General features: G+C 39.9%; 1 protein-coding gene across 9 annotated transcripts; it reads right to left on the bottom strand.

Moving 5' to 3' along the window:
• Positions 1-475: 475 nt before the first annotated feature.
• LOC107805578 (uncharacterized) lies at positions 476-11,228 on the bottom strand. 9 transcript variants are annotated; one of them, XM_016629638.2, is made up of 17 exons: positions 11,108-11,228; positions 10,878-10,993; positions 8,102-10,799; positions 7,204-8,025; positions 6,596-7,120; positions 6,270-6,332; positions 6,032-6,199; positions 5,865-5,933; positions 5,666-5,794; positions 5,403-5,474; positions 5,150-5,332; positions 4,829-5,020; positions 4,679-4,732; positions 2,600-4,567; positions 1,877-2,128; positions 1,079-1,675; positions 476-992 (listed from the first exon to the last, which is right to left on the bottom strand). In XM_016629638.2, the coding sequence occupies exons 2-17, from the start codon at positions 10,989-10,991 to the stop codon at positions 706-708; spliced, it is 8,193 nt and encodes a 2,730-aa protein (XP_016485124.2). In that variant the 5' UTR covers positions 10,992-10,993; positions 11,108-11,228; the 3' UTR covers positions 476-705. The 9 variants fall into 9 exon arrangements, with proteins under 9 accessions (XP_016485124.2, XP_016485126.2, XP_016485129.2 ...); XM_016629640.2 differs by having other exon boundaries at positions 2,600-4,564; XM_016629643.2 differs by having other exon boundaries at positions 4,829-5,002.
• Between the last annotated feature and the right edge of the window lie 4,731 nt (positions 11,229-15,959).

Genomic DNA, 15,959 nt, shown 5'->3' with positions numbered 1-15,959 from the left:
TATTGGTGAATTATTGTAGATGCTATTATTTGCATATTCGTACATACTGCATCAGTGTTATTTGTTGATGTTCAGGCTATAAATTTGCAACATTTTAAATGGGTTACGATCAGCTAGTTGGACATTGTTCTCTCTTTTTTAAATGCAAAGCTTTAAAGCTAAAAAGCTCATATTTATAGCGTATACAGATTTTTTCTACTTCCTCATTTTTGGATATATTATTGAAATAGTTAGCTTCCTCAAAATCTTTTGCATCAAAAGTCAAATAATGGAATAATTTTTGAAGTTATAAATAGAGTTTAGCTCACAGGTGGTTTGTGACGAAAATTACTTGACAGGTAAAACAAAGGTACCTTTGCTTCATAGCATTTCAAAGGGTTGTGATGAGTTACTTTTGCTGTTGTGTATGTCCAATTTCTAATTTTGAATTAACTCAGTAGTATATGGTGTAACTAATCCAAAAAGTATGCTTCGATCAGTTGAAACAGCTTAGCTTAGCTACTAAGTCAAACCCATGAAATAACATAAACATGATATAATTACAATCGTTTAGTTCTCACCACCTTCAAGCACAAACAAAACAAAAGCAAAAAACGAAAGTTGCTGATTTTATCTCATGTAACAGTAATATAGGCCATGAGATATGCTTAGCCATCAAATAAAAGACAAACGAAAGAAGAAGAAAAATTAACAGAAATGTTTCTTCTATTTCCATGGTAGGATTTGCAGAGCACGCCTCTTTTCTGATCTTAATGCTGTTAAGGTACCAATATTTCCCTTCACATTTGGATCATTTTCTTTCATGTCAGCTTTCTGGGATTGTTTGTTTGGGGTTCCATGTATCAGAATGGTTCTGACATTCTTCTTTTTAACAGTGGAATTCAAGTGCTCGGCCAAAGAAGTTTTAGCTACACCTGCTGGGATAAATGGTCCTTTCTTTTCAGCCAAGGAATTCTTTTTCTCAGACATCAAGGTATCTTCACCAGCAAAGCCTAAATAATATGACAATCCATAATTATTATAGTCAAAGCTAAAAAGTTCGAAACAAAACAGAAAAATTTGGTGGATGGAAGTTTACCTTCCTCAATAAAGTTAATGTTTCCACGAGATTTATAAGAGGGTGATACCACAGATTCTGTTATTTCATGCTCCTTTTTATCAAAAGAATACTCGTCCTGTTGATTAGCCTCGCAAGACTTCCCCTGATCACTTTCCCTCTGAGGCTCTTCAGATAATGCAGAATGGGAATTTTTGCCACTCCCTCCTGCGAATATTCCAGGCAGGTCCATTTGTGTGGTGAGAACTGAATCGTTAACATTCATAGACGTGCTCTCATTTGATTCAAAAACAGTAAGACTGTCCCTCTGAGCAGCAAGATCAACTTCCTTAAAAACATATTGACATTCATTTGTTGAAGCAGCTAACTCCCTGGTGCTTGCAACATTTTCTATCACGTTATGTTCTGGAAAGTGGAACTGCTTATCAGCAGGCAAAACTATTGAGATTTCTTTTGCATCTTCATCATTATTCGGAATGTTGTATTGGAAAGAATTACTGGTATTTCTCACTTCTAGGTTTTGTTCTTCATCTCCCCTAGTCTCCTCTAAAGTGATGAGAATCTTTTCCTGACTTCTTAATGTAGTGGATTCAGCATCAAAATCAAGAATTCCACTTTCTGAAATTCATAAAGATATAAGCAGCTCTAATATTGGAGAGAAAAATATTCAAGATATTTGAAAGTAAAAAATCACAAAATCTTAATAATTGCCTCTTTTGCTGTAAGACAAGGAAAATGGATGACCTGTATATACAAATTTCATGCAAAAAGAAAAGCTTTTTTTCTTTCTTTGTATTCATACAGACTTGATGAACTCACCAGCACTAATAGAAGTGCCATCGGTCTTCGTTATGCTCTCCTGAGTTATGTTCTCAGTTTCAATGTCACTCAAAAGCATGTTTGGTTGTTGGCAAACTGCATCAGTAACAGAACCACCTTTTGCTACTTCGTCTTCTGGAGATTCCTGAGATGTCATTTGATGATCGTGTGCCTGGCCCTCAGCAAGAGCATCATCTTCTGTGACTTCACCTTTCTCATGCAAGGACTCGAACTGAAGGACAGAATCATTTTCTACAGCATTGGCAGTATAAATTTCAGCATTATACATCTATTCAGGGATTTTGCAAATTAGAAAATGAGAAAGGTGTAACAGTAAATACTATATTCCCTCTATACCGTGTTCCAAGAAAATTAATTTAAAATGTCTCATGCATCTGATGAATTAGTTTCTTGTTCTTCCACTGCTCTGTATTTTAACCATTGCAAAATTTATCATTGCATCATTTGAGAATTCATTAAAGTATAATCAGACTTGCAATTAATCTTATACATACCGATCTGCAAATTTAATTTTGTATTGCAATTTTTAACATACTAATTTACCATAGGAGGTGGTTGAAGATTTTAAAGACAATGTAAATTAATTTTGCACAGAGCAACTTTGCAAAAACCGTATACAGATGTTATTAAGAGTGCTCCTTAGTGCACATGGTTCAAACATGAGTTGTTGCCCAAAATGTTGAAAAGGAGTAAAAAGATTACCTTTTTGCGTCTCCAGCTCTGTCTCTCTGGGAACACTGCCATCGTTTGTTTGAAACCATTTGAGTGTAGCTTCACCAGTATCATCTATCATTTCATTAAGAAGTTGACGATCTTCATACTGCGCAAAACTTTGTTCCTGAGAGCTAAGGAACTTACCACCATCCATATCCTTAAAAATATCTTCCTCACAACAAGGACTTTCCTCCAATTGCAGTGGACTTGTACCTTTTGATGGTGTAGCAAACAGAGGCCCCTCTTTAAATTGTTCATTCTCCTTGAACAAGCAAGATCCTTTAGTGCTACTAGAACCTCCAGAAATAATCTCTACAGTTAGTGGCTCTCCGGAGAATTCAGACCCTTTGCGCTTAGGCTCCTTACCAACCATTTCAGATGCAGTTGCAATCATTGCTGTCTTCAATTGACAAGTAGAATCTTCATCCAATTTGGAAGGACTTGTTCCTTTGATTGGGGTAGCAAACAGCAGCTTCAAGTGATCTTCACTATTCTCTTCATTGATGGCATCATATGGTTGGATGGACTCAGGACCGGAAGGACTTGTATCTTTGTTTGGTGTGGCAAACAGCAGTTTCAAGTGATCTTCACTATTCTCTTCATTGACAGCATCAGACTGTTTGATTGACTCAGGACTGCTCTTATGGGTCTCCAGCACCATTTGCTGTTCAGAAAATTCAAGTTCGTCGCATGCAGGCTCTGAAATAACAGCCGAAGTGTTTTTGTTTGCAATTTCAGAGTAAATATTCTCTTCCAGATATTCAGAGGTATATATTAGCAACAAATCCTTGCCAGCCACTGCTTCCTCAATTTCGGGCTCCTGAAGAGAACTTTTAATGTGCTCCAATGCTTCACTGTCTTTAGAAGGTTCACAACTTTCTTTTGCTTCCATGGTTCCCAAAGGACAGCCTTGACTTTTGTTCCCAGCATTGCTATCAATGCCTTTAGTCGAGAGAGCAAATTCTGCTGTATCCAATTGGCAACTAAGACTTTCCTCCAATTGAAGTGGACTTGCGCTTTTTGATGGTGTAGCAAACAAAGGCCCTCGTTTGAACTGTTCTTCATTCTCCTTGAGTAAGCAAGATCCTTTCCTACTCTCACAACTTCCATCAATGATCTCCACAGGTAGTGGCTCTCCAGAAAATTCAAACCCTTTGCACTTAGGCTCCTTACCAACCATTTCAGAAGCAATTGCAATCGTTGTTGTCTTCAATTGACAAGTAGAAGCTTCACTCAATCTGGACGTGCTTGTTCCTTTGATTGGTGTAGCAAACAGCAGTTTCAAGTGATCTTCAGTATTCTCTTCATCGTAGACATCATCAGATGGTTTGATGGACTCAGGACTGCTCTTATTAATCTCCAGCAATTGCTGTTCAGAAAACTCAGCATCGTGGAATGTAGGCTCTGAATTTTGGTTTACAATTTCAACATCGACGTCTTCTTCCAGAGCTTTAGAGGTATCTCTTAGCAACAAATCCCTGTCAGCCACTGTTTCATCAGTTCCGTGTTCCTCTCCGTCAACAATTTCCTGAACCCAGCTCTCAGGTCTTGTATTCATCTCTTGGTCTCTAACCATTTCTCCCGACATTGCAACATCTGCTGTCTTAGGTTCTTGAGAAGAAAGCTCATCTTTCCGCAATGGAGTCGTGCTTTTAGCTGATGTTGCAGACAGCATATTACCCTGACCTTCGTTGTTCTCTTCTTCAAGAGAACTGGATCCTTTAATACACTCAGGAGTTTCTTTGATGTTCTCAACTGTAATATTGTCTTCCGATTGTTTAGAATCCATGCTGTCAGACTCTGACAGATCCACAACACTTGGATTTGCAACTGATAAACCTGTGTGATGGGAGAGCCCTTGAGCAGAAAGCTCTTCTGTCTTGCTTGATGTTCCATCCATTTGATTCAGAGTCTGGGTATTGATGGGTAAAGTAAACAGCATTTTCAGTTGATCTTCTGTGCATCAGGAATTCAAGCTATTAATGCACAATCAAGCAACAGCTAATAGAAGATGATAGGAGGAGAGCTATATTTACTGTCCACAGTAAGAGATACTTCGGAACTAACCTTGTTCACTTTCATCACCATAGTTGAAAGCAGCAACATGTGAGATTACTGGAGCTATAAAAAAAATAAGTCTTCGGTGTTAGTATAACAAGCTTACACAAACACAAACTGCAATTAAATACATTATGGTTAATGGGGATAATTTACTACCTTGGTTGACTCCAGCAGGTCCATCTTCACATTCACCAACATTTCTTTCTAATCCACTGCAACTAAAAGTTTCCATTTCATGACTCTGACTATACTTTCCTTTGGTAGAAGTAGTCTCTTCATTAGTGCTTTTCACAGAGATTGGTGAGGCAGATAGATTATTTAGGTGTTCCCCTGTTACAATGGACATCTCTAAGCAAATGTTAGAAACCAAAGAGAAGAACAAAAATGAAAGTGAAGAACAACTGAGAAAATCCAGAGGGCAAACAGAAACTAGTTTTCCAAAAGATCATATCAAAAGAAAGGGATTTCAGAACCAACCTTGCTCATCCGCGAACAATCCACCGACAGGTTCACTCGGATTTCTTTTTCCACTGGAGCCAAGTCCTTCTCCCAAGATCATTGCTTCTCCACTCAATTGACTTCGAAAATGGTAAGGTTCGCCTCCAATAGATCGTGAAACAAATAAAGGCGTAGCAAACAAACTTTTTAGCTCTTCTCCGGCTGCATCAAGTTAATGAGTTAGACATGCTTTATGAAATTTTACAGAACCAGGAAACGAGTTTAGAGATACCTTCTTCGTCTTTAGATGTGTCCTTTAAAGGAGTTGTAGATTGTGACAAGCCATTGCCAGCAGAGGGAAAAGCTGCATGTCAAAAGATACTTAGTGATTAATGAATATGGTGAATGATGATTTAAAAAGAACTACAGGCAAATTGGCAATGACATTAACTGGCTTGTTACTCAACAACCTAAATTTCGAAATAGGGCTTCATAAAAGAACATAAATCAAGCAATAAGATGGCTTGGAAATCATATTAAGGAAGAAAAACTAACTGTTCTCATTAGCATGGCAACTGTGCTTGTATTGACTGCTTGTCTCATTCAACTCGATAGAAGTTGCTATTTCTACCTTGCTGCTTCTACCACCAAATGGTGTGGCAAACAAACTTTTCAAAATTTCTCCTGTAACATATAGTAAAATCAAGCTGTAAGTAACATATAATCTTTAGGGAAGAAGAAGTCCAGGACTAACCTTGGCCATGTTCATCACAATCACGGACAGAACTTTGAAGACTTAAGTTATCATTACCACTGACGGAAGCTGCATAAAATCACATAGCAAAATGTGGGAATTAAAAGTGAATTACAGCAATACATTACACAAATGAAACATGTAAAAAGAATCATTTTGAAGCTAACCTTGCCCCCTTCTGTTGAGATTCTCATCAAATTCTTTATTTTTGACCTCTTTATCCAAAGTAACTTTATTTTCTTTCAACCTTGAATCACCTTCCAAAGAAGCTTTTGATTCTTCTTTAGAATGTGAAACATCACAAGGAGTGGCAAACAAAACTTTAAGTTCTTCACCTGTTGCAACAAAAGGTAGAGAAATGAGCAAATTAAAGAGAACAAGGAGGTAAGTAAACATTATAACTACCTTGCTTCTCTTCATCACTGTCCACTAATGCGATGTCATCACCAAGAACAGCAGGTTCTGCAACTAAAATAGATGTCAATGGCAATAGTTCAAAAGCAAATTGGAGAAAAGGAAAGGAAAGATTCGATAACTTAACTGCAAAGTTTAATCATTATGAAGAGCATAACAGTCTCTCTTGCTTAAAGGAAAATACTAGTACTGTGTTTCAACAGAGCATCACAATGTAATATGTATGAAATAAAATACTACTATGTTTCAACAGAGCATCACAATGTAATACATATGAAATTCCTATGATCAGTAAGAGATGAGAAAATACTACTTACCTTGAAAATCTAGAACTGCTTTTATGGGACTTGAGACGGTTTTCTCGGAAGCAGCCGCCTCAACTGAGCCTCCACTGTCATTGCTGTGTCCAAGCTGCTGCATACCTTGATCAGGTTCATTATACTGATCTTCCAAGCACCCGTCTTCATGATCATTGCTGTTTCTGAGCTGCTCATCATCTATAATGTCTTCTTGTCCTTCAGTAGCCTCGAACTCTATGGATCTCACACCCTCATCAGGTCCATTTTCCTGATCTTCCAAGTACCCGCCTTCATTGTCATTGCTGTTTCTGAGCTGCTCATCATCTATAATCTCTTCTTGTCCTTCAGTAGCCTCAAACTCTATGGATCTCACACCTTCATCAGGTTCGTTTTCCTGATCATCCAAGTACTCACCTTCATTATATTTAGCTAGCTCCGAAGAAGTTTGGATACTACAATCAAGACAGTTCCTGGGCCTGAACGTTGATTGCTTTCCATGATCACAAGATTTCTCAAAAGTGAAGGCACTAGAAAGGCCTGCTGCTACATTCAAACATTGAGTCAACGGCTAGTGAAATGCAAAAAATAGGTAGAAACATTCATAACCAAACATTAACAAAGCATACCATCATCATCAGGTTGAGATATTGACGAGAATTCCTTAGTAGTCTCCTCCAAGTTTGCAAATCCTTCTGCATGTAATTCACCTTGAGTTGTGAAGGTAGGTGCATCTCCATCACATTTAGCAATACATCCAGCTTCTGCTTTTTCCATGGGAGGACCAGATTCAGAATTTTTTACTCCCATCTCATTGCTCAGATTGAAAGCACCTACACTGTCCAATGAGACACTACTAGACAACCCCGCATCAAACTCCCTGGCATAGTCCGTTACAGTTAGGTCCTGTTCACCAGAAGTTACTCCTTCAGTAACAATAAATCCAGTCTCTGATTGTTTTTTGAAACCAGACTCAAGGTTGTCCTTCATATTATCACTCTGATTTAGTGAATAGTTATCAAGAACTTCATTAGATAATCCTGTGTCAAATTCATCTGCATTATCCGCTGCAGTTGCACCAAGCTCCTTTTTGTCAAGAGTTAAATCATTTGGAACTGCATCATCAGCCAAATTGCGTGCAGGCTCCTGCTCACCATAAGTTACTCCTTCATCAACAATACATCCAGTTTCTGATTGTTCTTTAAGGCCAGACTCAAGGTTCTCTTCCATTTTATCACTATGGTGTAGTGAAGAGTTATCAATAACTTCATTAGATAATTCAATATCAAATTCTTCTGCATCATCTGCAGCAATCGCACCATGCTCCTGTTTGTCAGAAGTTATGTCATTTGGAATTGCATCATCAGCCAAAACAGAACTAGGACATAGGCTTGCAGGCGCTTCATGGTCAGACTGCAAAAGTTCCTCAACTACGTTCTCATCGGGTCTAGCTGCAAAATACGAAAGAATGAATTAGCATTCTTCACAAGAAAATGCATAAAATTAACTAATGATCAGATACACTACCGTTGGAGCTGAATGGATCACTGAATGGAGGGCATTTACATGTGGAGTTATTTTCAGGCGGAGAAGCATTTGCATCTACAAGTGGTCCTTTCTCCTTCAAATTTTCAGCTAGTGTGCTCGAGTCAGCAACTGCTTCATCCTTGCTTCCAGCGAGAACTATATTGACATCATTTTTAACAGCTTCAAGCTCATTCAGTCCTGATTTTGAGAAGCTCGTAGCACCTTCTGACCCTGAGATATCACAGTCTTTACTGTCTGACTCTCTGACTATTTCCATGTCCTCAGATGTAGGAGCTTCTACTTCCACATTTGATCTTTTTTGTCGACCCTGCTGCTTCTTTCCAGCAGTACTAGTCTTTTCAACAACTGCTGCCGCCTCCACATTTGTTTTTGCTCTACTTGTGGACTGTTTCAGAGAATCTAAATCTTGCAGGGCGAACTTGTTCTTGGTAGAACTTTTTTCTGGAACAGCGGTGCAGTTTCTCTTTATCAGTTTATTCTCACCACTTTCCTTCTTTTCATCTGAAACTGTTACAAGAGTGAGACTAGCAGCACTCCTTTCAGAACGTCTCCTCTCTTCTTGCACTGAACTGCTCAATATCTTGGTGACTACATTGGCTTTAGCAGCACTCCTTTCGGAACGTCTCTTCTCTTCGTTTACCACAGCAATTTCTTCTTGCACTGAACTGTCCAATATCTTGGTGTCTGCATAGGCTTTAGAAGCACTCCTTTCAGAACGTCTCCTCTCTTCTTTTACCACTACAATTTCTTCTTGCACTGAACCGTCCAATATCTTGGTGTCTACATTGTCTTTAGCAGCATTCCTTCCAGAGCGTCTCCTCTCTTCTACTTTATTTTCAGCAATATCATCTTTAGCCGGTACAGAATCTTCGACTTGTTGAGCAAGCCCTTTTGATCTCTTTAATGCCTTCTGGGGTTCTTCTTTTGTGCTTTTACCCCTTACCTTGTCATCATTAGCATCTAAATTTCTTTTCTCCTTTGCGGCTGCAACTTCATCAGTTCTTAATTTCTCCAAAGAAGGAACAACAGATTTGTGCCTATTACTTCTTTTGACAGGAGCTTCTCCCGGTTCTTCAAGTGTGATAACCACTTCAACAGTCCCTTGAGATTCAGTTGGCCTGTCCATTTTACACCGAGTCTCCACTGAAGAAACGTTTCTTTTCAAGTTAGATTGGTTTCTTGTTGTCATGCCTCTATCAACCACTTTATTTTCAGCAATATCATCTTTCGCCAATACTGAATCTTCCACTTGTGTAGCAAGCCTTTTTGACCGCTTCAATGCCCTCAGGGGTTCGTCTTTTTTACCTTTATTCGCCATCTCGTCATCATTAACGTTTAAGTTTCTTTTCTCCTTTACAGCCACAGCCTCATCACTACTCAATTTCTCCAAAGGAAAAACAGATTCGCGCCTATCACTTCTTCTAAGAGGAACTTCTACCTGTTTATCAAGTTGAGGAACCACGTCTGATGTCGAAGCTTCTACAGCCAAGTTAGAATGATTTCTAGTCCTGTCCCTAGTAACCATCTTATCTTTAGAAATATCATCAGTCAACCTTGCACCCTCTGCCTTACTAGCTAGCCTTTTTGACCTCGTCAAAGCCGTTTGAGGTGCCTCCTCCACCACCATATTCTGCTGAGACCTTGTGGTTGCTTTAACTTCATCATTGGCAGCTTCAACTGTGAATCTTGCACCCTCCGCCTTAGTAGCTTGCCTTTTTGACCTCTTCAAAGCCGTTTGGGATGCCTCCTCCACCACATTATTCTGCTGAGACCTTCTGGTGGTTACTTTAACTTCATTGTTGGCAGCTTCAACTGAAGATTCAACAAATTCTGTACAAAGCAGTTTTTCATTTCTCTCAATAACTTCCTTACCCCTCGTTCGGTTCCTTTTGATACCCACATAATCCTCAACTGATTTCAAGTTCCGAGACCTTGTTATCCGTTCTGCTGGCTTCTCCAAAACCTCATCCCTTACTTTAGCAACAACCTCATTTTGGACATGCGAGGTCTGAGTATGAGCAATCGATTTCCTTCTCCCTCCTCTTTTCATCTCCTTGGCTTTCGTTTCAGCTTTCATGCACTCCATTATCTGATCATCACTAGCGAATGTCACTTTCTTGTCCCTCTTCTCTGGATCAATTTCTTTTTCACTAGTACTTTTATCCAATTCTTCTGCACTCTCGTTAGCAATTTTCTCACCTTTTACTCTTCTACTCATCCTTAAACCTTCATTCACACCCTCATTTTCCTCCCTTCTTTCTTGTACTGATACTACTTCTTTGTTCCTCAAAGATCGTCTCTTGGTCATTCCAACTTCATCCTCACTCTCATTCACTAAAAGTACGCTATCTTTTGTACGCCTCGTCCTTCCCTTTTTCTCACTAACACCATCTTCCAAATTCATACCCCGCGACCTCGTAACCCTAACTGGACTACCCAAAATGCCTATCTTTACACCATCACTCCTAACACTCAAGCTGTTATTGTGCAACATTGACTTCCTCCTCCCTCTACTTTTCACTTCAACCGATTTTGTGAACTCGAAAATTTCATTCTCAGGACTAAACTTCACTTTCTTTAGTGTCCTATTTACAACATCAGACTCTCTATCATTCACAGTCTCATCGAAAACCTTTAAACATGACCGCCCTTGAGTTAAGAGCTTTTCATCATTTACCTGCCCATAATCACACAAATTTAACCAACAACCTAAAATTTCTTTTAACTCAGAAAACAATAAAGAAATACTCATTACCTTAATAATTGAAGAAAGTTTGTTGACCATTTCTAAGTTAGTTAAATTTGCAGGAATTCCATGTTTCTTGCATAGGGCTTGTAGTTCCTTCCTTTTCATATTATCAAAATCCATCTCTGCTATTTATTCATTAATCAATTCATTAATCAATAATAAGGTTAAAAAAAATTTGGAACAGAAACAGCGAAATTCAAAGAAAAAAAGAGCGAAAATTGGAAGGAAAATCATACCTGAGATTGAGAAATTTTTACAAATTGAACATGGGTGTTCAGTTTTCCTTGTTTATTTTTTGAATTTTTGGGTACTGTTGGAATTTAAGGGAATGGTAAGGATTTGAAATTTGAATTTAATTGGCTTTCCCGCTTCTCAAGCCAATACGACACGACTTTTTGTTTGGAGGATGAGGATGTCACGTGCAGAAAAGCGCGTTTGGGACTTTTCCGATGTTAGTTCTGGAGCGTCAAAATGGATAAGGAGCTTTCTTTTTCTTTTTCGATTGGATTGCATACGTGGAGGAAATCTAGTGGTTGGTGAGTGAGAAATACACAATCAGAATTGCAGAGTAAGCTTTATGTTTGAGATTTATTTCAAAGTTGCTGTGCATTTAAACCAAATTTAATAAATTCAGAACAAACTCAAAGATATTTACCATTCCCTTACCTTTCGTAGATCACAACACCTTTTTATTTATTGCTCCCTCTCCTTCCAATGGGAAAGGGCATCATCTTAGTGTTTACCCGAAAAACGGATGGAGTTGAATTTATACGTAGTTTTAAAGATACGTGGCATAACTTGATACAAATTGAAAAAATAAGTAGAAATATATCGAATATTGACCGTAAAAAAGGAATGAAATACAAACTCGAATTGAGTAGAGAATAATCTATGAATGAATAAGATGAACCAATGGCTAAAGCCCAAAAAGGGATAATATTTACTATATATGTGTGTATCTCAACAATCTTTGAAATGTGAAAGTGTATCAATGTCTGAATGTCCAGTGTCCCCTCCTTACAAATGGCAGTCACTCTAATATAATGGAGGAATCATCTTTTGGATATAATTAAAAATACATAGTGGGGATCCCGTGATAGATTAATTAATTAGTTTTTCCTTGATTTCTGTCGAGATTCTCTCACTTAGTGCGGCGATAACGGCTTTGTTGTCCCTTGACTCGAGCTCGATTAGTTTCTAAGTCTCGAGCTCGATATTGACTCGAGCTTTGGTTTTCGAGCTCGAATTTGACTTGGTTTCGGTATTTGATCGATCTCTGGGTCTCTGGGTCTCTACCTCTATCTGGGCTCGATGTCGATCTCGGCTGATCCCGACCTTGGTCGGTTTCTAGGGCTCGAACTGAGCAATCCGACTTTACGTCATAGCTTGATATCATAATGACGAACCTCGGTCAATCATGCCCCAAACTCGATCAGTCATACGAGGGCAAACTCAGTTTTGACCGTATACAGATAGTCCCCTCGTTTCTCAGAAAGAATATGGCGAGAAATGATATGACTTTTCAACCTCTGATTAGATACACACTGACGTCCGCGTTGAGCCCGTTTGTGACGTACGTGACAAATGTCTCGTCGGTTCAGTTACCAAGGCATTAAATGCGCGTCAGTCGATGGTCGGCCACTGTAAATTTTGAACCGTCATTGTGAAATCTATAAATAGCCCCCTTCCTTTATCATTTTAAACTTTTACTTTCAACTCTTCTCATTCTATCCTTCACAGTTCTTCGTCTTCTCCAAAATTATCTATTTCCAGGTTCTGAAAATTTCTTTGCTTGTTCTTCACCAAGCACCAAAATATTTCAATTTCCCATCTTCTTTGTTCTTTAAAAATTTAGATGGCCAAGATATCTAAAAATGTTCCTAAAAAAGGGTCTACTTCCTCATCTCAGTCGACCGGTGAGAAATCGGTGGTGGAGCCACGCCTTGAAGAACTCGTTCTCGAGGGATGTATTATTGATTATGATTTTAAAGTTGATAAACCCTCTTCGGTTGCCGGTCGATGCGAGCCGGTATCGAGATATATATGCTCGATACCAGTAAGTTTCCTTGATGTGGTGAAGAAAGATTGTAATTGGGTAGACAAAGAGGTCATGACACCGACAACGGAGGAATCAATCATTACCCACGTAGAAGGGTATGTGAGTGTTTACACTTACCCTTTCACGCTAGGTCCCCTCGATCCAGTCATCATCAATTTTTCAAGAAATACCAGGTGACCCTCGGCCAAATTCTTCCTTCTTTCTGGAGGATCATGATCTTGATCCGTTTCTTTGTGAGCAAAATCGATGGCCTTCCCTTCACCCTCGACCACCTTATAAGATTGTATAGTCATCGACTTTACCGAGGCGGACTGATAAAGCTTCAACGTCGTGCCACCAAGGTGTTCACGTCAAGCATAGATGAAGATAAGGATCGGGGCTGGATGGGCCGGTTTGTTCGAGTGAAGACCTCGGACCTAATCCCGGCTGAGAGTATGTTATTTCCCAAGAAATGGAATATGAATCGTGAGTGTGATGTCATTTTTAGTTTTTGTTGTTTTTACTTTTTTATCTTTTCTTATTAGTGTTCTTTTTGACACAACCGTTGCTTGGATGCCGGGTGCGGTTCCCCATCTCGAGAACTGGGTCAAAAACCTGGTCTCGAGGTCAACATTTGTCGAGTGCTCATGGCGTGATTTGTCGAAGGGTCGATGGGAAGCTCGTACTCATTATAAGCTTTCAACTTGGTCTACCAATTCGTTTGTCGTTCGAGGTGACATGTTTATTCGAAGCATGAGTTTACTTATCTTCTCCCTTCGCATGTCTCGGAAAAGATGCGGTCATGAGTCCCCCGTCTGGTGGTGACAAAGTTTTACCGCCTGTCTCGAAGTCATTGAAGAAAAGTAAGAGAAAAAGGACTTCGGATTCCAAGGGTCAAAAACCTAAGAAGAGGACAGTCTGTAAGCCCAAAGGAACCACAATCCCATTGACTATGGAATCTGTCTTGCGTCTAAGGGATGAAGAAGAAGAAGAAGAAGAAGATAACTCTGGAATGGTGGCCCGTGCTCGGGCTGGCACCGATATTTGTAAAGTTTTGGGACCGGTGGGGACTGATTCTACTTTACCCAGGTCCGACAAGGTCGAGGAGAAGACTTCGTACTAAGTTCCCGAGCAAAGGGGGACCGAGGATGTTTTACCTCGGGGTAACAAATCCGTCGAAGAGGCGGTTGATGATGGTGCAGGAACCGAGTTTGAGGTTCCCCGAGATGGAGGCGGCGGCTTGAAAGACATAATTGGGGCAATAGAGATAGGCGATTCCCCTTCTTTTCCTTCATTTTTCCAGTCTATGATACATGACGCCTAAGTTGTGGAGGTTTATCATGGGGAGGGACCCCATGGAGAGGAAGATCCTTTCCGTGGTTATTTTGTTGGAGTAGAAGATGCTACTGGTCCGAGCGATTTGGAGGCTTCGAAGAAGAGCTCAGGCAAGGCGGGGATTCTTCGTATATTCAACGAAGCTCAGCAAGCCCTGAATCGGGTAACTGCGCTTTCTCTTTGTCAACTTTCATACTTGTATTTTTCTTCTTTTGTATAACTCCTTTTTATTTTTTGTAGGCTTCTGCACTCTATCACGAGGCGTTTTTTTGATCCCGAGGGGAGCTAAGCCGGTTTGAAGCTGAAATTTGAGGGCTTACTAAGGAGAGAGATACCTTCAAGCTTCTCAATGAGCAGAGGGAAGGAGAAGCAAGAGGACTTCGAGTCGAGCTAGAAGCAACTCTGAAAGAACAAACCAATTTGTCCGAGCAGATAAAAACAGTCTTTGAAGTTAATGACATTGATTTGGACGTGAAGGCTAATTGTTCGGTCCCGCAGGTTTAGCAAAAGCTCGATATGATTGGACAACTTCGTGCCGAGGTGGATGCAGTGAAAGCGGGGGCTAAGGAGTGGAAAAAGAACATGGACCGCCTTGCTTCTGAAAAGAAGGCTGCTCGGGCTCAACTGGACTCGGTCAAGACCCAAATCCGAAGCTCGAAAGAGAGAGCCTTGGTACAAGCCAAGAATATCGAGGAGTTCCAATTTTGGTTGGGCTCAGTGACTTCTGATCGAGAGAGGCTATCCTCGGAACTGGCAGCGGCCAAATCGGAGGCCAAAATAGCCATGGCTAATGCTGATGCAATGGTGGTTGTTTACCGGTCTAATGCTTAAGCCGCTCAGGTTCGAGCAAAAGAGGTTGTCGAGGCTGATCAAGCTCGAGCAAATTGGGTTACCGAGCATGCTAAATGCCAATCTCGGAGGGAGACTCTAGAGGAGATTCGCATTCGTGGCTTCGATCTTACAACCGAGATCGAGAATACAAAAGAGCTCGAAGCCGAAGCCAGAGTGTTAGCCTTTCCCGATGATAATGATACCGGGAGTATGAGCGGTTCTAAGAGCGAAGGAGGTCTCGAGGGTAAAGATGTTGCTCCTAGAGAGGACTAAGTCCTTTCAGTATTTTTCTTCTTTCTTTTAAGACCGTTTTGGTCTTTTGAAGAAAAACTTGACCGGGTCGTGATGCCATTGTAAATGTTTTTGGTATATATAAAACTTTCTTTCTTTTATGGCTTCTAAAACTTTTGCCTTTCTTGTTAATTTATACAAAGGCCAAAAAGTGCCTTAGCACAGGATAATTACTTGAAGGTCCGAGTGAATGTTCGAACTTGAACTGAGATAGTTTTTAGACTTGACGAATAGAGTTCAAGCAAAATGATTTGCTCGAATTCGAGCTAAGGTAGTCTTTAGGATTTTCGGTCGAGTGAGAGTGATTTCTCAAACTCGAACTAGGGTAGCCCTTTAGGCTTTATGGTCGAGTGGGAGTGATTTTTCGAACTCGAATTAAGGTAGCCTTTAGGTTTTATGGTCGAGTGAGTGTTTTCTCAAACTCGAATTAACGTAGCCCTTAGGATTTACAATCGAGTGAAAATTATTTCTCAAACTCGAGTTAAGGTAGCCCTTAGGCTTTTCAGTCGAGTGAGTGTTTGCTCGAACTCGAATTAAGGTAGCCCTTAGGATTTATGGTCGAGTGAGTGTTTGCTCGAACTCGATTTAATGTA

Source organism: Nicotiana tabacum, chromosome 12 (assembly GCF_000715075.1).
Source record: "Nicotiana tabacum cultivar K326 chromosome 12, ASM71507v2, whole genome shotgun sequence".
Taxonomy (NCBI): domain Eukaryota; kingdom Viridiplantae; phylum Streptophyta; class Magnoliopsida; order Solanales; family Solanaceae; genus Nicotiana; species Nicotiana tabacum.
This window is presented reverse-complemented; position numbering and strand designations above follow the sequence as displayed.

What these genes read in the sequence shown, in the direction of transcription:
- LOC107805578 (XM_016629638.2), bottom strand. Translation starts at nt 10,991, where the DNA reads ATGGATTTTGATAATATGAAAAGGAAGGAACTACAAGCCCTATGCAAG. An exon ending in TCTCAACAGAAGGGGGCAAG is followed by an intron (nt 5,934 to 6,031) that starts GTTAGCTTCAAA and finishes GATTTTATGCAG; the next exon opens with CTTCCGTCAGTGGTAATGAT. An exon ending in TTGCCATGCTAATGAGAACA is followed by an intron (nt 5,475 to 5,665) that starts GTTAGTTTTTCT and finishes TTTGACATGCAG; the next exon opens with CTTTTCCCTCTGCTGGCAAT.